At 49.2% G+C, this 24437-nt stretch overlaps 1 protein-coding gene across 1 annotated transcript; it reads right to left on the bottom strand.

Annotated features, from left to right (window-relative positions):
* Positions 1-23702, bottom strand: LOC311132311 (biotinidase-like). Its single transcript, XM_084165560.1, has 7 exons — positions 23141-23702; positions 22751-22900; positions 7188-7333; positions 6708-6885; positions 2404-2760; positions 1504-1761; positions 1-378 (listed from the first exon to the last, which is right to left on the bottom strand). Exons 1-7 carry the CDS (start codon positions 23384-23386, stop codon positions 112-114), a joined length of 1602 nt encoding a protein of 533 aa, XP_084021686.1. The 5' UTR covers positions 23387-23702; the 3' UTR covers positions 1-111.
* Positions 23703-24437: the final 735 nt, after the last annotated feature.

The following is a 24437-nucleotide window of genomic DNA, read 5'->3' as shown; positions in this document are numbered from 1 at the left end:
GAGGTTGGAGAACATTTATTTACTGAGGCAGAAGATAGGCCCACTTTAGGGGACCACACAATAATTTAACCCAAACACACACTCTCTCTCTCTCTCTCTCTTACTCACACCTTAGTCCTGGTCGTACACCCTGCCGTAGAGACATGCGGTCACCAGTCCGACGGTCATCCCTGAGTGTTTCATGGCCACTCGACCATCTGCAGTCGTCTTGACCTGGTCAGGTTGTTCTAGAACCATGCCGCTACCTAGCAACGACGGGTAAACGTGACGCGTTCCGAACTTCCCCTCCAATAGGAAGTCCACTCTAGACTCCGCCTCCTCCACTTCCTGTCCACAGGAGCTGACCTCCGACCCCAAGCAGCGGACCAACGCACACACCTGGAGGGGGAGGGGTTAATCCTTATTGCCATGCATTAACTGTTGTATTGCTGTAAGAGGCTTAACTATTGAAAGATCACAGTTTGGGAACTGGTAGACTGTATACTTAGTAGAACTGGTATACTTAGTAGAACTGGTAGACTGTATACTTAGTAGAACTGGTATACTGTATACTTAGTAGAACTGGTATACTTAGTAGAACTGGTAGACTGTATACTTAGTAGAACTGGTATACTTAGTAGAACTGGTAGACTGTATACTTAGTAGAACTGGTATACTGTATACTTAGTAGAACTGGTATACTTAGTAGAACTGGTAGACTGTATACTTAGTAGAACTGGTATACTTAGTAGAACTGGTAGACTGTATACTTAGTAGAACTGGTATACTTAGTAGAACTGGTAGACTGTATACTTAGTAGAACTGGTATACTGTATACTTAGTAGAACTGGTATACTTAGTAGAACTGGTAGACTGTATACTTAGTAGAACTGGTAGACTGTATACTTAGTAGAACTGGTATACTGTATACTTAGTAGAACTGGTATACTTAGTAGAACTGGTAGACTGTATACTTAGTAGAACTGGTATACTGTATACTTAGTAGAACTGGTATACTTAGTAGAACTGGTAGACTGTATACTTAGTAGAACTGGTATACTGTATACTTAGTAGAACTGGTATACTTAGTAGAACTGGTAGACTGTATACTTAGTAGAACTGGTATACTTAGTAGAACTGGTAGACTGTATACTTAGTAGAACTGGTATACTTAGTAGAACTGGTAGACTGTATACTTAGTAGAACTGGTATACTTAGTAGAACTGGTAGACTGTATACTTAGTAGAACTGGTATACTTAGTAGAACTGGTAGACTGTATACTTAGTAGAACTGGTATACTTAGTAGAACTGGTAGACTGTATACTTAGTAGAACTGGTATACTTAGTAGAACTGGTAGACTGTATACTTAGTAGAACTGGTATACTTAGTAGAACTGGTAGACTGTATCCTTGCAAGTTAAACATAATAATGACAAATGTTGCAAGTATACACAGTGCAAGAGTCCTCGAACCAGTTCCAAATGTAAGTTGTAATGTGGGTCAATTTAAATATCCCTCCCTACCTGTACAGCGTAGCGTCCGTTAACCGTGTGAGTGCCAGAGAACGCCCCTAGAGCATAGAGCTCCGTATTGTCCCCCTGTGGGGATCGTCGGTACTGCAGGTGACAGCAGAAAGGCCCATCACACACAGTCAGCTGGCCCTCTGAACCACGCAGCAGGACGAAGGAGAACGGATCATACATCATAGAGGAGGTGAAGAGAAAGGGGGATGTGGAGGGAGTGGGAGAGAGGGTAGGAGGAGAGGCAGAGAGAGTTTCCTCCTGGCAGTGTTGGCTCTCCTGTAAACAGAACCCAGAGTTGTCCTCCCTCTGTCCAGACAGAGGCTTAGGTGACCTGGTATAAGCTTCCACCGCCTCTCCTGTCTCCCCCTCTCCTCCTGCCTTCCCCTCTCCCTCTCCTCTTGTCTCCCCCTCTCCTCTTGTCTCCCCCTCTCCTCCTGCCTCTCCCTCTCCTCCTGCCTCTCCTCCTGCCTCTCCCTCTCCTGTTGTCTCCCCCTCTCCTCCTGCCTCCCCCTGTACTCCTGCCTCCCCCTCTCCTCCTCCCTCTCTTGTCTCCCCCTCTCCTCCTGCCTCTCCCTCTCCTCCTGCCTCTCCCTCTCCTGTTGTCTCCCCCTCTCCTCCTGCCTCCCCCTGTCGTCCTGCCTCCCCCTCTACTCCTCCCTCTCTTGTCTCCCCCTCTCCTCCTGCCTCCCCCTTTCCTCCTGCCTCCCCCTCTCCTCCTCCCTCTCTTGTCTCCCCCTCTCCTCCTGCCTCTCCCTCTCCTCCTGCCTCTCCCTCTCCTGTTGTCTCCCCCTCTCCTCCTGCCTCCCCCTGTCGTCCTGCCTCCCCCTCTCCTCCTCCCTCTCTTGTCTCCCCCTCTCCTCCTGCCTCTCCCTCTCCTCTTGCCTCTCCCTCTCCTCCTGCCTCTCCCTCTCCACTTGTCTCCCCCTCTCCTCCTGTCTCCCCCTCTCCTCCTGCCTCCCCCTCTCCTCTTGCCTGCCCCTTGGCCCTCTTCTCTGTTCCCAGCCAGTCAGTGTCCAGGACAGGTATCCTCAACACCAGCAGCCTCCCCTCCTCTGGCTGCCCAGCCCTGGCGTGGTGGTAGACGGCGGTACCAGGGGTGAAGATGCCACTGCCTGTCATGCCCAGGCTGTCTGCCCTGATGTTAGCAGCCAGCAGAGTGGTGTTAGCTCCCAGACTGAAGGCTCTCTGGAACTGAACCGCTGACAGCAGAGGAAGCTGGTTCATCCAGGCTGTGGGGTAGACCATCTGTCTGATACCCTGAGGAGAGAGAGAAAGACATTAACACAGACCTTTAACTTCATTTGGATCCATAATGAAACATTGTGGGAAAAGATGTGTGTTTGTGTGTGTGTAATACTAATTTGGTGAGTGCTTATATTTGTCCTATTTCACACATGTACCAGTGTGTATTAATATGCATGTGTGAATTGTAAATGTGTTTTTTGAGACACCCTCAGAGAGCGGGGTCACAGCCAGGGTCTGCCATTAACAACGGCGATGCTGGAGCAGTTAGGGTTAAGTGCCTTGCTCAAGGGCACCTCGACAGATTTTTCCACCTTTTTGGTTACTGGCCCAACGCTCTAACCACAAGGCTACCTGCACACAGGGCTACCTGCACACAGGGCTACCTGCCACAGGGCTACCTGCCACAGGGCTACCTGCCATAGGGCTACCTGCACACAGGGCTACCTGCCACAGGGCTACCTGCCACAGGGCTACCTGCCACAAGGCTACCTGCCACAAGGCTACCTGCCACAGGGCTACCTGCACACAGGGCTACCTGCACACAGGGCTACCTGCACACAGGGCTACCTGCACACAGGGCTACCTGCCACAGGGCTACCTGCCACAAGGCTACCTGCCACAAGGCTACCTGCCACAAGGCTACCTGCCACAAGGCTACCTGCCACAGGGCTACCTGCACACAGGGCTACCTGCACACAGGGCTACCTGCACACAGGGCTACCTGCCACAAGGCTACCTGCCACAAGGCTACCTGCCACAAGGCTACCTGCCATAGGGCTACCTGCCATAGGGCTACCTGCCACAAGGCTACCTGCCACAAGGCTACCTGCCACAGGGCTACCTGCCATAGGGCTACCTGCCACAGGGCTACCTGCCACAGGGCTACCTGCCACAAGGCTACCTGCACACAGGGCTACCTGCACACAGGGCTACCTGCACACAGGGCTACCTGCCACAAGGCTACCTGCACACAGGGCTACCTGCCACAAGGCTACCTGCACACAGGGCTACCTGCCACAGGGCTACCTGCCACAGGGCTACCTGCCACAAGGCTACCTGCCACAGGGCTACCTGCCACAGGGCTACCTGCCACAAGGCTACCTGCACACAGGGCTACCTGCACACAGGGCTACCTGCACACAGGGCTACCTGCCACAAGGCTACCTGCACACAGGGCTACCTGCCACAAGGCTACCTGCCACAAGGCTACCTGCCACAGGGCTACCTGCCACAAGGCTACCTGCCATAGGGCTACCTGCACACAAGGCTACCTGCCATAGGGCTACCTGCCACAAGGCTACCTGCCACAAGGCTACCTGCCACAAGGCTACCTGCCAGAGGGCTACCTGCCATAGGGCTACCTGCCACAGGGCTACCTGCCACAAGGCTACCTGCCATAGGGCTACCTGCCACAAGGCTACCTGCCACAAGGCTACCTGCCACAGGGCTACCTGCCACAAGGCTACCTGCCACAGGGCTACCTGCCACAGGGCTACCTGCCACAAGGCTACCTGCACACAGGGCTACCTGCACACAGGGCTACCTGCACACAGGGCTACCTGCACACAGGGCTACCTGCCACAGGGCTACCTGCCACAAGGCTACCTGCACACAGGGCTACCTGCACACAGGGCTACCTGCACACAGGGCTACCTGCACACAGGGCTACCTGCCACAGGGCTACCTGCCACAGGGCTACCTGCACACAGGGCTACCTGCCACAAGGCTACCTGCCACAAGGCTACCTGCCACAGGGCTACCTGCCACAAGGCTACCTGCCATAGGGCTACCTGCACACAGGGCTACCTGCCACAAGGCTACCTGCCATAGGGCTACCTGCCACAAGGCTACCTGCCACAAGGCTACCTGCCACAAGGCTACCTGCACACAGGGCTACCTGCCACAAGGCTACCTGCCACAAGGCTACCTGCCACAAGGCTACCTGCACACAGGGCTACCTGCCACAAGGCTACCTGCCACAAGGCTACCTGCCACAGGGCTACCTGCCACAAGGCTACCTGCACACAGGGCTACCTGCACACAGGGCTACCTGCCACAAGGCTACCTGCACACAGGGCTACCTGCCACAAGGCTACCTGCACACAGGGCTACCTGCACACAGGGCTACCTGCCACAAGGCTACCTGCACACAGGGCTACCTGCACACAGGGCTACCTGCACACAGGGCTACCTGCACACAGGGCTACCTGCCACAAGGCTACCTGCACACAAGGCTACCTGCCACAAGGCTACCTGCACACAGGGCTACCTGCACACAAGGCTACCTGCACACAGGGCTACCTGCACACAAGGCTACCTGCCACAAGGCTACCTGCACACAGGGCTACCTGCACACAAGGCTACCTGCACACAGGGCTACCTGCCACAAGGCTACCTGCCACAGGGCTACCTGCACACAGGGCTACCTGCACACAGGGCTACCTGCACACAGGGCTACCTGCACACAGGGCTACCTGCACACAAGGCTACCTGCACACAGGGCTACCTGCCATAGGGCTACCTGCCACAGGGCTACCTGCCACAAGGCTACCTGCCACAAGGCTACCTGCCACAAGGCTACCTGCCACAAGGCTACCTGCCACAAGGCTACCTGCCACAGGGCTACCTGCCACAAGGCTACCTGCCACAAGGCTACCTGCCACAAGGCTACCTGCACACAGGGCTACCTGCCACAAGGCTACCTGCACACAGGGCTACCTGCCACAGGGCTACCTGCCACAAGGCTACCTGCCATAGGGCTACCTGCCACAAGGCTACCTGCACACAGGGCTACCTGCACACAGGGCTACCTGCACACAGGGCTACCTGCCACAAGGCTACCTGCCACAGGGCTACCTGCCACAAGGCTACCTGCCATAGGGCTACCTGCCACAGGGCTACCTGCCACAAGGCTACCTGCCACAGGGCTACCTGCCACAAGGCTACCTGCACACAGGGCTACCTGCACACAGGGCTACCTGCCACAAGGGTACCTGCCACAAGGCTACCTGCCACAAGGGTACCTGCCACAAGGGTACCTGCACACAGGGCTACCTGCCACAGGGCTACCTGCCACAGGGCTACCTGCACACAGGGCTACCTGCCACAAGGGTACCTGCCACAAGGGTACCTGCACACAGGGCTACCTGCCACAGGGCTACCTGCACACAGGGCTACCTGCCACAAGGGTACCTGCCACAAGGGTACCTGCACACAGGGCTACCTGCCACAGGGCTACCTGCCACAGGGCTACCTGCACACAAGGCTACCTGCCACAGGGCTACCTGCACACAAGGCTACCTGCACACAGGGCTACCTGCACACAGGGCTACCTACCACAGGGCTACCTGCACACAGGGCTACCTACCACAGGGCTACCTGCCACAGGGCTACCTGCACACAAGGCTACCTGCACACAGGGCTACCTGCCACAAGGCTACCTGCCACAAGGCTACCTGCACACAGGGCTACCTGCCACAAGGCTACCTGCCACAAGGCTACCTGCACACAGGGCTACCTGCCACAGGGCTACCTGCCACAGGGCTACCTGCACACAGGGCTACCTGCCACAAGGCTACCTGCCACAAGGCTACCTGCCACAAGGCTACCTGCCACAAGGCTACCTGCACACAGGGCTACCTGCCACAAGGCTACCTGCCACAAGGCTACCTGCCACAAGGCTACCTGCACACAGGGCTACCTGCACACAGGGCTACCTGCACACAGGGCTACCTGCACACAGGGCTACCTGCCACAAGGCTACCTGCCACAAGGCTACCTGCACACAGGGCTACCTGCCACAAGGCTACCTGCCACAAGGCTACCTGCCACAAGGCTACCTGCACACAGGGCTACCTGCACACAGGGCTACCTGCACACAGGGCTACCTGCACACAGGGCTACCTGCACACAGGGCTACCTGCCACAAGGCTACCTGCCACCCTCTAAGCTTCATGTACCTGCTTCAGCAACCTGACAGTAGGTTCATGGAACATGATGTCGAAGCAGGTTAACACTCCAAACCGTCCGGCAAACGGCGTGTCAAAGGCCACCACCTCTAGCCTGGGCGGGGCATCGAAGGCGTTCTCGAAGTACAGGTTGTGTTTGTGATAGCGCGCCGCCAGGGAACCATCAGACCTGCAGTGAATGGGAGAACAAAACGCATTTATCTATATAACCCAACTCATTGTGTAAAAAAAGTAATACAATTATTATTAAAACATACTGTACATACAGATAATGGTTGATGGTGGGGTGCACTTTGGATGAAAGACTCTTAACAATATAGCAAGAACATAATTCCAAGTCACTCCTGTATACAAACGCAATATAATGTAATTCCCCTATTCCAAGATCACCTCAAACTCCATGTACACCTTGATTCTCTCACGGCTTAAGAACAATGTGTTGGAAACAGAAACAACATAGGTTCTACCAACCTGAAGACTACGTCAGTGTTGAACTGCCATCGCCCATCGGGTGGGCAGGGGGGGTGAGAGGTCTGAGGGCAGGGATGGAGGTCAGCCATGTTGGCCACCAGGTAAAGGCTGTGACGTTGAGCCATGCAGCTCAACCTCTGGAGGACCTGAGAGAGAACAGGACAGAACACACATTTGACGGTATTTGATTTTAAAAAATTAAGACTTTTACATTTACGTCATTTAGCAGACGCTCTTATCCAGAGCGACTTACAAATTGGTGCATTCACCTTATAGCCAGTGGGATAACCACTTTACAATATATTTTTTTTTTTCTTTCTTTGGGGTGGGGTAAGGGGGGGGGTCGAAGGATTACTTTATCCTATCCCAGGTATTCCTTAAAGAGGTGGGGTTTCAAGTGTCTCCGGAAGGTGGTGAGTGACTCCGCTGTCCTGGCGTCGTGAGGGAGCTTGTTCCGCCATTGGGGTGCCAGAGCAGCGAACAGTTTTGACTGGGCTGAGCGGGAACTGTGCTTCCGCAGAGGTAGGGGGGCCAGCAGGCCAGAGGTGGATGAACGCAATGCCCTCGTTTGGATGTAGGGACTGATCAGAGCCTGAAGGTATGGAGGTGCCGTTCCCCTCACAGCTCTGTAGGCAAGCACCATGGTCTTGTAGCAGATGCGAGCTTCAACTGGAAGCCAGTGGAGTGTGCGGAGGAGCGGGGTGACGTGAGAGAACTTGGGAAGGTTGAACACCAGACGGGCTGCGGCATTCTGGATGAGTTGTAGGGGTTTAATGGCACAGGCAGGGAGCCCAGCCAACAGCGAGTTGCAGTAATCCAGACGGGAGATGACAAGTGCCTGGATTAGGACCTGTGCCGCTTCCTGTGTAAGGCAGGGTCGTACTCTCCGAATGTTGTAGAGCATGAATCTACAGGATCGGGTCACCGCCTTGATGTTAGCGGAGAACGACAGGGTGTTGTCCAGGGTCACGCCAAGGCTCTACACTCTGGGAGGAGGACACAACGGAGTTGTCAACCGTGATGGCGAGATCATGGAGCGGGCAGTCCTTCCCCGGGAGGAAGAGCAGCTCCATCTTGCCGAGGTACAGCTTGAGGTGGTGATCCGTCATCCACACTGATATGTCTGCCAGACATGCAGAGATGTGATTCGCCACCTGGTTATCAGAAGGGGGAAAGGAGAATATTAGTTGTGTGTCGTCTGCGTAGCAATGATAGGAGAGACCATGTGAGGATATGACAGAGCCAAGTGACTTGGTGTATAGAGAGAATAGGAGAGGGCCTAGAACTGAGCCCTGGGGGACACCAGTGGTGAGAGCACGTGGTGCGGAGACAGATTCTCGCCACGCCACTTGGTAGGAGCGACCGGTCAGGTAGGACGCAATCCAAGAGTGAGCCGTGCCGGAGATGCCCAACTCGGAGAGGGTGGAGAGGAGGATCTGATGGTTCACAGTATCAAAGGCAGCAGGTCTAGAAGGACAAGAGCAGAGGAGAGAGAGTTAGCTTTAGCAGTGCGGAGAGCCTCCGTGACACAGAGAAGAGCAGTCTCAGCTGAATGACCAGTCTTGAAACCTGACTGGTTTGGATCAGGAAGGTCATTCTGAGAGAGATAGCAAGAGAGTTGGCTAAAGACGGCACGCTCAAGAGTTTTGGAGAGAAAATAAAGAAGGGATACTGGTCTGTAGTTGTTGACATCGGAGGGATCGAGTGTAGGTTTTTTGAGAAGGGGTGCAACTCTCGCTCTCTTGAAGACGGAAGGGACATAGCCAGCGGTCAAGGATGAGTTGATGAGCGAGGTGAGGTAAGGGAGAAGGTCACTGGAGATGGTCTGGAGAAGAGAGGAGGGGATAGGGTCAAGCGGGCAGGTTGTTGGGCGGCCGGCCGTCACAAGTCGCAAGATTTCATCTGGAGAGAGAGGGGAGAAAGAAGTCAAAGCATAGGGTAGGGCAGTGTGAGCAGGACCAGCAGTGTCATTTGACTTAACAAACGAGGATCGGATGTCGTCAACCTTCTTTTCAAAATGGTTGACGAAGTCATCCACAGAGAGGGAGGGGGGGGGGATTCAGCAGGGAGGAGAATGTGGCAAAGAGCTTCCTAGGGTTAGAGGCAGATGCTTGGAAGGACCAAAGGACATACACTGAGTGTACAGAACATTAGGAACACCTGCTCTTTCCATGACATAGACTGACCAGGTGAAAGCTATGATCCCTTATTGATGTCACTTGTTAAATCCACTTCAATCAGTGTAGATGAAGGAGGAGGAGACCGATTTAAATAAGGATTTTTTTTAGGATTGAGACATGGATTGTGTATGTGTGTCAGAGGGTGAATGGGCAAGACAAAATATTTAAATGCCTTTGAATGGGGTATCATAGTAAGTACCAGGCGCACCTGTTTTTGTCAAGAACTGCAACACTGCTGGGTTTTTCATGCTTAACCGTTTCCTGTGTGTATCATGAACGGTCCACCACCCAAAGGACATCCAGCCAACTTGACACAACTGTGGGATGCATTGGAGTCAATATGGGCCAACACTTTCGACACCTTGTAGAGTCCATGCCCCGACGAATTGAGGCTGTTCTGTGAAAGGGGGGGGTTCAACTCAGTATTAGGAAGGTGTGTGTGTGTGTGACTGTAGATCATTTATTTGAGCCGACAGAAAGACTCAATCTCAAATAAAGCATCCAATCGACCGAAACATCGCCCCTCTGTCTCAGTATGTGTGTAGAGACCATGTATCTGATGCTGTCTGGACCAAAATAATATGGCATGTCATACTATTTCTGGCCAGACATCATCAGATACATGGGCTACATATAGTAAGACAGAGGGGGCGCTGTTTCGCTCACTCGGAGAGAGTTTCAGCAGAAAGTAAGAGGGCTCACTCTCGCCAAAATCTGTCCAGAATAAGCCCAATGCGTTTCCATGGGCTTAATATGCAGACCTAAGCTTGTCGCCTACCTTCTTGCCTTTGGGACAAAGACTCCCATTGTTAGGGCGGAGACATGAGTATCTCGTCATTACATACAGATCTATGGTTTTAGCCTCTTGCGAATTGGAAAGGAAAGTTGGCAGGTGCACAGTGCCCTGTTAGGATGCTGGATTCCCCTAAAGTAAATTGATGTTTTGCCAAAATTATAGGCTATAATTACCCCTGTCTAAATAAAAAAAGTCTAAATACTTCACCAGGGAGCATGACTTAGCCACAGAGGATCATTAGCTTATTTTATTTAAACTATCTGTGGATTGTTTCAAATCACAAGTGCATAGGCCTATGTCTATTTGGGAAGCCTGCAGTTTGGGCAGTGGGCGTGGCATTACGGCTAGCTGAATGAGTTGTGGCTCAGCTCTCAGCTCTCCAGAATGCATCCACTCAGCTCTCCAGAATGCATCCATTCAGCTTTCCAGAATGCATCTACTCAATTTTCCAGAATGCATCCACTCAGCTTTCCAGAATGCATCCACTCAGCTCTCCAGAATGCATCCATTCAGCTTTCCAGAATGCATCCACTCAGCTCTCCAGAATGCATCCATTCAGCTTTCCAGAATGCATCCACTCAGCTCTCCAGAATGCATCCACTCAGCTCTCCAGAATGCATCCACTCAGCTCTCCAGAATGCATCCACTCAGCTCTCCAGAATGCATCCACTCAGCTCTCCAGAATGCATCCATTCGGCTTTCCAGAATGCATCCACTCAGCTCTCCAGAATGCATCCACTCAGCTTTCCAGATGCATCCACTCAGCTCTCCAGAATGCATCCACTCAGCTCTCCAGAATGCATCCATTCAGCTCTCCAGAATGCATCCACTCAGCTCTCCAGAATGCATCCACTCAGCTCTCCAGAATGCATCCACTCAGCTCTCCAGAATGCATCCACTCAGCTCTCCAGAATGCATCCACTCAGCTCTCCAGAATGCATCCACTCAGCTCTCCAGAATGCATCCACTCAGCTCTCCAGAATGCATCCATTCAGCTCTCCAGAATGCATCCACTCAGCTTTCCAGATGCATCCACTCAGCTCTCCAGAATGCATCCACTCAGCTCTCCAGAATGCATCCATTCAGCTCTCCAGAATGCATCCACTCAGCTCTCCAGAATGCATCCACTCAGCTCTCCAGAATGCATCCACTCAGCTCTCCAGAATGCGCTCAGCTGTCTCCCGCCAATTCTTGCCCATTAATTGTTTCAATGTGTGAATTGTTTGCCCTTTGATTGTTCTTTTTTTTAATCAACTCCCCATTACACATGTCACCAGTGTGCCTAGTAAATGAACTGTAAATCCCCCGTCATTTAGTTACATGAATTTCTGTTAATGCATGTATTAATCAGAGGAAGCTGGTGGGAGGAGCTACAGTGAGGGGAAAAAAGTATTTGATCCCCTGCTGATTTTGTACGTTTGCCCACTGACAAAGACATGAGCAGTCTATAATTTTAATGGTAGGTTTATTTGAACAGTGAGAGACAGAATAACATCAAAAAAATCCTGAAAAACGCATGTCAAAAATGCTATAAATTGATTTGCATTTTAATGAGGTAAATAAGTATTTGACTCCCTCTCAATCAGAAAGATTTCTGGCTCCCAGGTGTCTTTTATACAGGTAATGAGCTGAGATTAGGAGCACACTCTTAAAGGGAGTGCTCCTAATCTCAGCTTGTTACCTGTATAAAAGACACCTGTCCACAGAAGCAATCAATCAATCAGATTCCAAACTCTCCACCATGGCCAAGACCAAAGAGCTCTCCAAGGATGTCAGGGACAAGATTGTAGACCTACACAAGGCTGGAATGGGCTACAAGACCATCGCCAAGCAGCTTGGTGAGAAGGTGACAACAGTTGGTGCGATTATTCGCAAATGGAAGAAACACAAAATAACTGTGGAGAACGGTGAGGAATCAGTCCAGAACTACACGGAAGGATCTTGTCAATGATCTCAAGGCAGCTGGGACCATAGTCACCAAGAAAACAATTGGTAACACACTACGCAGTGAAGGACTGAAATCCTGCAGCGACCGCAAGGTCCCCCTGCTCAAGAAAGCACATATACATGCCCGTCTTAAGTTTGCCAATGAACATCTGAATGATTCAGAGGAGAACTGGGTGAAAGTGTTGTGGTCAGATGAGACCAAAATCGAGCTCTTTGGCATCAACTCAACTCGCCGTGTTTGGAGGAGGAGGAATGCTGCCTATGACCCCAAGAACACCATCCCCACCGTCAAACATGGAGGTGGAAACATTATGCTTTGGGGGTGTTTTTCTGCTAAGGGGACAGGACAACTTCACTGCATCAAAGGGACGATGGATGGGGCCATGTACCGTCAAATCTTGGGTGAGAACCTCCTTCCCTCAGCCAGGGCATTGAAAATGGGTCGTGGATGGGTATTCCAGCATGACAATGACCCAAAACACACGGCCAAGGCAACAAAGGAGTGGCTCAAGAAGAAGCACATTAAGGTCCTGGAGTGGCCTAGCCATTCTCCAGACCTTAATCCCATAGAAAATCTGTGGAGGGAGCTGAAGGTTCGAGTTGCCAAACGTCAGCCTCGAAACCTTAATGACTTGGAGAAGATCTGCAAAGAGGAGTGGGACAAAATCCCTCCTGAGATGTGTGCAAACCTGGTGGCCAACTACAAGAAACGTCTGACCTCTGTGATTGCCAACAAGGGTTTTGCCACCAAGTACTAAGTCATGTTTTGCAGAGGGGTCAAATACTTATTTCCCTCATTAAAATACAAATCAATTTCTAACATTTTTGACATGCGTTTTTCTGGATTTATTTTGTTGTTATTCTGTCTCTCACTGTTCAAATAAACCTACCATTAAAATTATAGACTGATCATTTCTTTGTCAGTGGGCAAACGTACAAAATCAGCAGGGATCAAATACTTTTTTCCCTCACAGTATAGGAGGATGGGCTCATTTTATTTTATTTTAAAAAAATTCACCTTTATTTAACCAGGTAAGCCAGTTGAGAACAAGTTCTCATTTACAACTGCGACCTGGCCAAGATAAAGCAAAGCAGTGCGATAAAAACAACAACACAGAGTTACATATGGGGTAAAACAAAACATAAAGTCAAAAATACAACAGAAAATATATATATATAGTGTGTGCAAATGTAGCAAGTTATGGAGGTAAGGCAATAAATAGGCTATAGTGCAAAATAATTACAATTAGTATTAACACTGGAATGATAGATGTGCAAGAGATGATGTGCAAATAGAGATACTGGGGTGCAAATGAGCAAAATAAATAACAATATAGGGATGAGGTAGTTGGGTGGGCTAATTTCAGATGGGCTGTGTACAGGTGCAATGATCGGTAAGGTGCTCTGACAACTGATGCTTAAAGTTAGTGAGGGAGATAAGTGTCTCCAGCTTCAGAGATTTTTGCAATTTGTTCCAGTCATTGGCAGCAGAGAACTGGAAGGAATGGCGGCCAAAGGAGGTGTTGGCTTTGGGGATGACCAGTGAGATATACCTGCTGGAGCGCAGACTACGGGTGGGTGCTGCTATGGTGACCAATGAGCTAAGATAAGGCGGAGATTTGCCTAGAAGTGATTTATAGATGGCCTGGAGCCAGTGGGTTTGGCGACTAATATGTAGTGAGGACCAGCCAACAAGAGCATACAGGTCACAGTGGTGGGTAGTATATGGGGCTTTGGAGACAAAACGGATGGCACTGTGATAGACTACATCCAATTTGCTGAGTAGAGTGTTGGAGGCTATTTTGTAAATGACATCGCCGAAGTCAAGGATCGGTAGGATAGTCAGTTTTACGAGGGCATGTTTGGCAGCATGAGTGAAGGAGGCTTTGTTGCGAAATAGGAAACCGATTCTAGATTTAACTTTGGATTGGAGATTCTTAACGTGAGTCTGGAAGGAGAGTTTACAGTCTAACCAGACACCTAGATATTTGTAGTTGTCCACATACTCTAGGTCAGACCCGTCGAGAGTAGTGATTCTAGTCGGGTGGGCGGGTGCCAGCAGCGTTCGATTGAAGAGCATGCATTTAGTTTTACTAGTGTTTAAGAGCAGTTGGAGGCTACTGAAGGAGTGTTGTATGGCATTGAAGCTCGTTTGGAGGTTTGTTAACAGTGTCCAATGAAGGGCCAGATGTATACAAAATGGTGTCGTCTGCGTAGAGGTGGATCTGAGAGTCACCAGCAGCAAGAGCGACATCATTGATATACACGGAGAAAAGAGTCGGCCCAAGAATTGAACCCTGTGGCACCCCCATAGAGACTGCCATAGGTCCAGACAACAGGCCCTCCGATTTGACACACTGAACTCTATCTGAGAAGTAGTTGGTGAACCAGGCGAGGCAGTCATTTGAGAAACCAAGGCTATTTAGTCTGCCAATAAGAATGCGGTGGTTGACAGAGTCGAAAGCCTTGGCCAGGTCGATGAAGACGGCTGCACAGTACTGTCTATTATCGATCGCGGTTATAATATCGTTTAGGACCTTGAGCGTGGCTGAAGTGCACCCATGACCAGCTCGGAAACCGGATTGCATAGTGGAGAAGGTACGGTGGGATTCGAAATGGTCGGTGATCTGTTTGTTAACTTGGCTTTCAAAAACTTTCGAAAGGCAGGGCAGGATGGATCTAGGTCTGTAACAGTTTGGATCTAGAGTGTCACCCCCTTTGAAGAGGGGGATGACCGCGGCAGCTTTTCAATCTCTGGGGATCTCAGACGTTACGAAAGAGAGGTTGAACAGGCTAGTAATAGGGGTTGCGACAATTTCGGCGGCTAGTTTTAGAAAGAAAGGGTCCAGATTGTCTAGCCAAGATGATTTGTAGGGGTCCAGATTTTGCAGCTCTTTCAGAACATCAGCTGTCTGGATTTGTGTGAAGGAGAAGCGGGGGGGGCATGGGCAAGTTGCAGCGGAGGGTGCAGAGCTGGTGGCCGGGGTAGTGGTAGCCAGGTGGAAAGCATGGCCAGCCGTAGCAAAATGCTTGTTGAAATTCTCAATTATTGTAGATTTATCGGTGGTGATAGTGTTTCCTAGCCTCAGTGCAGTGGGCAGCTGGGAGGAAGTGCTCTTATTCTCCATGGACTTTACAGTGTCCCAAAACTTTTTGGAGTTAGTGCTACAGGATGCAAATTTCTGTTTGAAAAGGTTAGCCTTTGCTTTCCTAACTGCTTGTGTATATTGGTTCCTAACTTCCCTGAAAAGTTGCATATCGCTGGGGCTATTTGATGCTAATGCAGTACGCCACAGGATGTTTTTGTGCTGGTCAAGGGCAGTCAAGTCTGAGGAGAACCAGGGGCTATATCTGTTCTTAGTTCTGTATTTTTTTAATGGGGCATTTTTATTTAAGATTGAGAGGAAATTACTTTTAAAGAACAACCAGGCATCCTCTACTACATTTTACATTTTACATTTTAGTCATTTAGCAGACGCTCTTAACCAGAGCGACTTACAGGAGCAATTAGGGTTAAGTGCCTTGCTCAAGGGCACATTAACGTCATTTAGCAGACGCTCTTAGCCAGAGCGACTCACAAATTGGTGCGTTCACCCTATAGCCAGTGGGATAACCACTTTACAATTTGGGGGGGGGGGGGGTTAGAAGGAATACTTTAGCCTATCCCAGGTATTCCTTAAAGAGGTGGGGTTTCAAATGTCTCCGGAAGGTGGTGAGTGACTCCGCTGTCCTGGCGTCGTGAGGGAGCTTGTTCCACCATTGGGGTGCCAGAGCAGCGAACAGTTTTGACTGGGCTGAGCGGGAGCTGTGCTTCCGCAGAGGAAGGGGAGCCAGCAGGCCAGAGGTGGATGAACGCAATGTCCTCGTTTGGGTGTAGGGACTGATCAGAGCCTGAAGGTACAGGGGTGCCGTTCCCCTCACTGCTCCAAAGGCAAGCACCATGGTCTTGTAGCGGATGCGAGCTTCAATTGGAAGCCAGTGGAGTGTGCGGAGGAGGGGGGTGACGTGAGAGAACTTGGGAAGGTTGAACACCAGACGGGCTGCGGCATTCTGGATGAGTTGTAGGGGTTTAATGGCACAGGCAGGGAGCCCAGCCAACAGCGAGTTGCAGTAGTCCAGACGGGAGATGACAAGTGCCTGGACCAGGACCTGCGCCGCTTCCTGTGTAAGGCAGGGTCGCACTCTCCGAATGTTGTAGAGCATGAACCTGCAGGAGCGGGTCACCGCCTTGATGTTGGCGGAGAACGACAGGGTGTTGTCCAGGGTCACGCCTAGGCTCTTCGCACTCTGGGAGGAGGACACAGCGGAGTTGTCTACCGTGATGGCGAGATCATGGAACGGGCAGTCCTTCCCCGGGAGGAAGAGCAGCTCCGTCTTGCCAGGGTTCAGCTTGAGGTGGTGATCCGTCATCCATACTGATATGTCTCTACTGACGGAATGAGATCTATATCCATCCAGGATACCTGGGCCAGGTCAATTAGGAAGGCCTGCTCGCTGAAGTGTTTTAGGGAGCGTTTGACAGTGATGAGGGGTGGTCGTTTGACCGCGGACCCGTTACGGACGCAGGCAATAAGGCAGTGATCGCTGATATCCTGGTTGAAGACAGTGGAGGTGTATTTAGAGGGTAAGTTAGTCAGGATGATATCTATGAGGGTACCCATGTTTACGGATTTAGGGTTGTACCTGGTAGGTTCGTTGATAATTTGTGTGAGATTGAGGGCATCTAGTTTAGATTGTAGGATGGCCGGGGTGTTAAGCATATCCCAATTTAGGTCACCAAGCAGTACAAACTCTGAGGATAAATGGGGGGCAATCAATTCACATATGGTGTCCAGGGCACAGCTGGGGGCTGAGGGGGGTCTGTAGCAAGTGGCAACAGTGAGAGACTTATTTCTGGAAAGGTGGATTTTTTGAAGTAGAAGCTCAAACTGTTTGGGCACAGACCTGGATAGTATGATAGAGCTCTGCAGGCTATCTCTACAGTAGATTGCAACTCCACCCCCTTTGGCAGTTCTATCTAGACGGAAAATGTTATAGTTGGGGATGGTATTTTTCAGAATTTTTGGTGGCCTTCCTAAGCCAGGATTCAGACACTGCTAGAACATCAGGGTTGGCGGAGTGTGCTAACGCAGTGAATAACTCAAACTTAGGAAGGATGCTTCTGATATTTATGTGCAGAAAACCAAGGCTTTTACGGTTACAGAAGTCAACAAATGATAGCTCCTGGGGAGTAGGAGTGATATTGGGGGCTGCAGGGCCTGGGTTAGCCTCTACATCACCAGAGGAACAGAGGAGGAGTAGAATAAGGATATGACTAAAGGCTTTAAGAACTGGTCTTCTAGTGCGTTGGGTACAGAGAATAAAGGGGGCAGATTTCCGGGTGTTGTAGAAAAGATTCAGGGCATTATGTACAGAAAAGGATATGGAAGGATATGAGTACAGTTGAGGTAAACCTAAGCATTGGGTAACAATGAAAGAGATAGCATCACTGGAGGCACCGATTGAGCCGGTCTCTGCGTGTATGGGGGGTGGAACAAATGAACTATTTGAGGCAGTTTGAGAGGGACTTGGGGTTCTACAGTGAAATTGTATAATAAGAACTAACCCAAACAGCAATAGGCAAGGCATATTGACATGGGAGAGAGGCATAAAGCAATCACAGGTGTTTACATTTACATTTTAGTCATTTAGCAGACGCTCTTATCCAGAGCGACTTACAGGAGCAATTAGGGTTAAGTGCCTTGCTCAAGGGCACATTAACGTCATTTAGCAGACGCTCTTAGCCAGAGCGACTCACAAATTGGTGCGTTCACCCTATAGCCAGTGGGATAACCACTTTACAATTTGGGGGGGGGGGGGGGGTAGAAGGATTACTTTATCCTATCCCAGGTATTCCTTAAAGAGGTGGGGTTTCAAATGTCTCCGGAAGGTGGTGAGTGACTCCGCTGTCCTGGCGTCGTGAGGGAGCTTGTTCCACCATTGGGGTGCCAGAGCAGCGAACAGTTTTGACTGGGCTGAGCGGGAACTATGCTTCCGCAGAGGAAGGGGAGCCAGCAGGCCAGAGGTGGATGAACGCAATGCCCTCGTTTGGGTGTAGGGACTGAAGATTAGAGAGAGCTAAGACAACAAGTGGTAATAGCGATAAAGTTTGGCCTGAGGCTAAACAGAATAAACAGGACAGGGTACCGTGTAAAGGAACAGTCCAGCAGGCATCAGCTGTGCAGCTGAGTGATAATAAGGTCCAGTGAACAGCAATATGTGAGTCCGGGAGCAGTTCAAATTGGTGCTTCAGCACAGCTAGCAGGAAGCACAGTTGTAGTTTGCGTGTGCTAGCGGGCCGGTGCTAGCAGATGGATCTTCGTGGTCGTCGCAACGGGAAGCCTGTTGAAACCACATCAGACGATTTTGTCGGCAAACCAGTCGTGTTGGATCGGCGGGGCTCAGTGTCAACACTAGGAGGTCCCGTCCGGTTGACAGAGAGGTAGATAGCCGGGAGATGGGCCTGAGGCTAGCTCAAGGCTAACTGGTGCTTGCTATGGGGCAATGGTAATTAGCCAACAACAGGTTGCAGCTAGCTGGTTGCGATGATCCGGCGCTAGGGTCCAGTGATTCCGGCAGAAAGTCCGATATGCTCTGGGTCGATAGCACGCTGTGCAGACTGGCCGACGAATTGTCCAGGCTAGAGCTAGAGCTGGCTGGTGGATAGTGTAGGCCACGGACAATGGTGAAGACGCTAACGGTGGCTAATAGCAAGTAGCCATTCAGTTGCAGCTAGACTAGTTTCAGCTTAAGGTTCTTGATGAAAATTATAAAGAAATAATAGAATCCTTTCCACATTGGGTGAGGCGGGTTGCAGGAAAGTATATTTAGTTAAAGAATGAAAAGTAAAATTGAGAAATATATACAAAATAGACACAAAAAAAACCAAGAAACTGGCTATTTACACTAGGACACAGAAAAAAAACCCAACCGCACTGCTACGCCATCTTGGATACATTGTAATGGCTGGAATGGAATAAATGAACCATATGGAAACCACATGTTTGACTTCGTTCCATTAATTCCATTCCAGCCATTACAATGAGCCCGTCCTCCTATAGCTACTCCCACCAGCCTCCACTGGTATTATTTACAGTAATTTACCGTTCTCATTGTTTGCGGAGTTCACAACCTGCTACACTTGTAAGAAACAAGTTTTGGTTTATTTCATAACCATTACGAGTTTTGTAAATGTTTTATTTTGTATTTTGTTTGGAGTGCTCCATGTCAGCAATGAGCATGTGTCTGGTTTCTCTTTCCTGATAACGTTGAGGGAGCCTGCCTGAGCACACACAGAAGTAGGCCTATCTGGTCTGCTGCGTGCAAAAGTAGGAAAGTGCCCATTTGGCAATGTGTGATTTCTGATTGTCATAACTCACCACGTCCACCACCAATAAGCTGAGCTGCTCAGTCCTTTTTTCTTCACCTCAAACAGTAATTAAACTAAGTCATTTTTTTTTTACATCCATTTCGAGTGATAGTTCCTCAGTATTTGAAAAATCTTTCCAACACTCCCAGCCTCGATAATCACCCAGTTTCGGTGTGAATTAGCAAAATATCATGATCTGATGATTCCACATCAAGTGGAACGTCATAAACAAAAACGTGTCTGTCCGAGGTCACTGGCTTGGGGAACTCTGAGGGCCCAGAATAGGCTAGTTGATATAATGTTGCATGTTCGCTAGAGACGGCTTCCAGCTGACCCAGTTGATGATTTGATACAATGTTGCACTTCACTAGAATTAGCTCAAGTCAAGGCAGAGAGGGAGGGAGGCAGACAGGCGGAGTAGAGAGATGAATGGGATTGAAAGAACCAGAATTTTCATCAGGATATTTTCTACTGTTATTTGTCGGCTTTAGACCTACAGTACCAGTCAAACGTTTGGACACACCTACTCATTCCAGGGTTTTTCTTTATTTTTACTATTTTCTACATTGTAGAATAATAGTGAAGACATCAAAACTATGAAATAACACATATGGGATCAGGTAGTAATCAAAAAAGTGAGATTCTTCACTTCTTCAAGTAGCCACCCTTTGCCTTGATGACAGTGTTGCACACTCTTGGCATTCTCTCAACCAGCTTCATGAGGTAGTCACCTGGAATGCATTTCAATTAACAGGTGTGCCTTGTTAAAAGTTAATTTGTGGAATTTCTTTCCTTCTTAATGCGTTTGAGCCAATCAGTTGTGTTGTGACAAGGTAGGGGTGGTATACAGAAGATAGCCCTATTTGGTAAAAGACCAAGTCCATATTATGGCAAGAACAGCTCAAATAAGCAAAGAGACACGACAGTCCATCATTACTTTAAGACATGAAGGTCAGTCAATACGGAACATTTCAAGAAAGTCGCAAAAACTATCAAGCGCTATTATGAAACTGGCTCTCATGAGGACCGCCACAGGAAAGGGGCGGCAGGTAGCTTAGTGGTTAAGAGCGTTGTGCCAGTAACCGAAAGGTTGCTGGTTCTAATCCCCGAGCCGACTAGGTGAAAAATCTGTCAATGTGCCCTTGAGCAAGGCACTTAACCCCAATTGCTCCTGTAAGTCGCTCTGGATAAGAGCGTCTGCTAAATGACTAAAATGTAAATGTAAAATGTAAAATGAAAGGAAGACCCTGAGTTACCTCTGCTGCAGAGGATAAGTTCATTAGAGTTAACTGCACCTCAGATTGCAGCCCAAATAAATGCTTCACAGAGTTCAAGTAACAGACATCTCAACATCAACTGTTCAGAGGAGACTGTGTGAATCAGGCCTTCATGGTCTAATTGCTGCAAAGAAACCACTACTAAAGGACACCATTAAGAAGAATAGACTTGCTTGGGCCAAGAAACACGAGCAATGGACATTAGACCGGTGGAAATCTGTCCTTTGGTCTGATGAGTCCAAATGTGAGATTTTTGGTTCCAACCACTGTGTCTTTTTGAGACGCAGAGTAGGTGAACGGATGATATCCGCATGTGTGGTTCCCACCGTGAAGCATGGAGGAGGAGGTGTGATGGTGTGGGGGTGCTTTTCTGGTGATACTGTCTGTGATTTATTTAGAATTCAAGGCACACTTAACCAGCATGGCTACCACAGCATTCTGCAGCGATACGCCATCCCATCTGGTTTGCGCTTAGTGAGACTATCATTTGTTTTTCAACAGGACAATGACCCAAAAACACACCTCCAGGCTGTGTAAGGGCTATTTGACCAAGGAGAGTGATGGAATGCTGCATCAGATGACCTGGCCTCCACAATCACCCGACCTCAACCCAATTGAGATGGTTTGGGATGAGCTGGACCGCAGAGTGAAGGAAAAGCAGCCAACAAGTGCTCAGCATCCTGGAGGACCTGAGCCCTAGGACCACGCCTCAGGACTACCTGGCCTGATGACTCCTGGCTGTCCCCAGTCCACCTGGTCGTGCTGCTGCTCCAGTTTCCACTCTTCTGCCTGCGGCTATGGAACCCTGACCTGTTCACCGGACGTGCTACCTTGTCCCAGACCTGCTGTTTTCAACTCTCTCTCTCTACCGCACCTGCTATTTCAACCTCTAAATGCCCGGCTATGAAAAGCCAAGTGACATTTACTCCTGATGTACTGACCTATTGCAACCTCTACAAAATCTGGTCTTAATGGCCATGTACTGTTATAATCTCCATCCGGCACAGCCAGAAGGGGACTGGCCACCCCTCAGAGCCTGGTTCCTCTCTAGGTTTCTTCCTAGGTTCCTGCCTTTCTAGGGAGTTTTTCCTTGCCACCGTGCTTCTATATCTGCATTGCTTGCTGTTTGGGGTTTTAGGCTGGGTTTCTGTATAGCACTTTGTGACATCGGCTGATGTAAAAAGGGCTTTATAAATACAATTTGATTGATTGATTGATATGTGGGAACTCCTTGAAGACTGTTGGAAAATCATTCCTCATGAAGCTGGTTGAGAGAATGCCAAGAGTGTGAAAAGCTGTCATCAAGGCAAAGGGTGGCTACTTTGAAGAATCTCAAATATAAAATATACTTTTATTTGTTTAACACTTTTTTGGCTACTACATGATTCCATATGTGTTATTTCATAGTTTTGATATCTTCACTATTATTCTACAATGTAGAAAATAGTAAAAATAAAGAAAAACTCTTGAAATGAGTAGGTGTGTTTGGACTGGTACTGTATGTATTTTACTTAGTTGACTATGGAAGTTATAGGCTTACTGCTGCATTGGCCTATAGGCTATCTCTGAGTTCCATGCCCTCATTTCTTTAGCTGCCAATAGATCAGTGCATCAATGTCCATATGGCAGAGGCTGGTACCATTGCCTTAGTTGAATTTTAACGTTTTTCTTCATATTTTTATGATTAACCACGTGACAATGATTTTGAAAAATTAAAACGTCATTATTGAAATGAAACTGTTCCACGAAAATGCGCATATAGAAATAGTCATAACTGGCACACAGATCGGTAGAAATGGTAGGATAAATTGTAAGCTTCCCCAAACATGAAACTCACTAGCTGTCTATTTACTTTACTATAACACCCATTTTTTTAAATTGTGAACGCGCATGCCCGCCTATGGAAATCAAAGGCCTGTCCAACTGATTCGTTCTGGAGCCGGCCCTGTACATACCTCAGTGTGATTATGTCTGTCTGTCTGTGTACAGGGGTTCCAGTCCTCAGACTGTGGGTCAGGGATGGTCTCTAGGTAAGCAGAGATGGACAGACGACTGAAGTTAAACCCCTGGAGACCATCCTCTGGAAATACTATGATCTGAGCCCCCTGAAAGAGAGAGAAATAGGGAATGGGTTGAGACTCGAAAGGGGAAAGAGAGCTTTAAAGCTAACTAGCACTTCAAGCAAGATTGATGTGTATCCTTCCTGTCAAAGGCAAGTGTAACCCAGTCCTGAAGAGTTTAGCAGCATGGTGTGCAGGCTTTAGTTTCAGCCCTGCACTAACAGCATCTGGTTATGTTAATTGAAAGAGAAGACCATCTCCCAGTCCCTCCCAAAGGTAGCCCACCTGTTCCGCCGCTCGCGCGGCCTGCTCCTCGTACACATCCAGGTTGCTCATCATGTGCTTGAGCGCCGCCGCCCGGGACAGAGGCACGTGCGGCGCCGGGTTCAGAATCACCCGGTGCTCGTAGACCGCCGCCACGTAGGATTGGCCGCGAGACCCATCTGTCCTGTCCCCAGCCCGGGTTAACGTTACGGGGAACAGACAGAGGACAGCCACCGCCGCCACGGCCAGGAGGACACGGAGGGACATGGCTGACTGACCAGAGCCCGGGATAGGTGGGGAACTTCGGACTTCTGATAGGGAGGACCGGTGAGTACGAGTTCAATGGTCACTCAGTCCAAAGTAACACTCGTTAAACAAATAATACTGCGAAGTTGTTTCTAATTCTGACCTGCTTCACAATTACGTCGTGAGTTTCACAAAAGTATAGCTGTTGATAGAATGGATGCAATATTAACACGTTGTTGTTACATTGTAACTAGCTACTGTAGCTATCGCTAATAAATGTTTGTTGTTCTTTCTACTGCCCTGTTTCTTCTTCTTCATCTTCTCCTATAAGGTTTTATGGCAGACTACACCTATTGTTGTATTGCCGCCACCTAGTTACTGTACGGGGTGTTGACTAATGGTTGGTTGAAATGTGCATCTGTCATCGTTCCAGCCTTCGGTGATAGGCTGTTGGCTTGTCTGAGGGCGTGTTCTTCTGTGTGAGCCCATGCAGTGCTGCGGCATGACCGCTAGGAGGCAGCAGCTCACTGTAAATATACAGTAGCCAAATATATTTTTGTTTTGTCCAGTATTTTTGGCTCAGGGTAAATACTAGCGGTTGCCCCAATAGAAAAGTTTAGTTTTTTCGTACACCTTATGACATGCAAAGTGTTAAAGGAAAAAAACTCCAGCAGCACGCTATTCTTCTTGTCACAATTAGTTTATGGATCAAACCAAGGTTTCTGTCAACAGACCATCATCATGGTTAAGTAACATTGGTGTAAGATACATAAAAGGCATTGTGGAGTCTAGAAAACTATTGCACTGGAGTTGTTTTCTCAAGTACACAGTGGTTAGGGATGGATCTAAATGTACAGAATGGTTACCTGGAGTAAAATGGGGGAGGGTCCTGCTTTTTCCATTTCAGCCAATGGGTGTGTGTAGTATTTTTAAAATCTATTCCGGGGGAAGGTCATGTAATTTGTAATTTATTCAATTTCTATATTTCTCAGTGTTTTAATATTTTTTTTGCTTATTAGGCTATACTGTGCCCGATGCCTCCCCACATCGCTGATTTGCTGCTGTGTGTGCA

This window comes from Coregonus lavaretus (assembly GCF_964263955.1).
Source record: "Coregonus lavaretus genome assembly, chromosome: 7".
NCBI classification, from domain to species: domain Eukaryota; kingdom Metazoa; phylum Chordata; class Actinopteri; order Salmoniformes; family Salmonidae; genus Coregonus; species Coregonus lavaretus.
The sequence above is the reverse complement of the archived record's forward strand: the minus strand, read 5'-3'. Positions and strand labels throughout refer to the sequence as shown.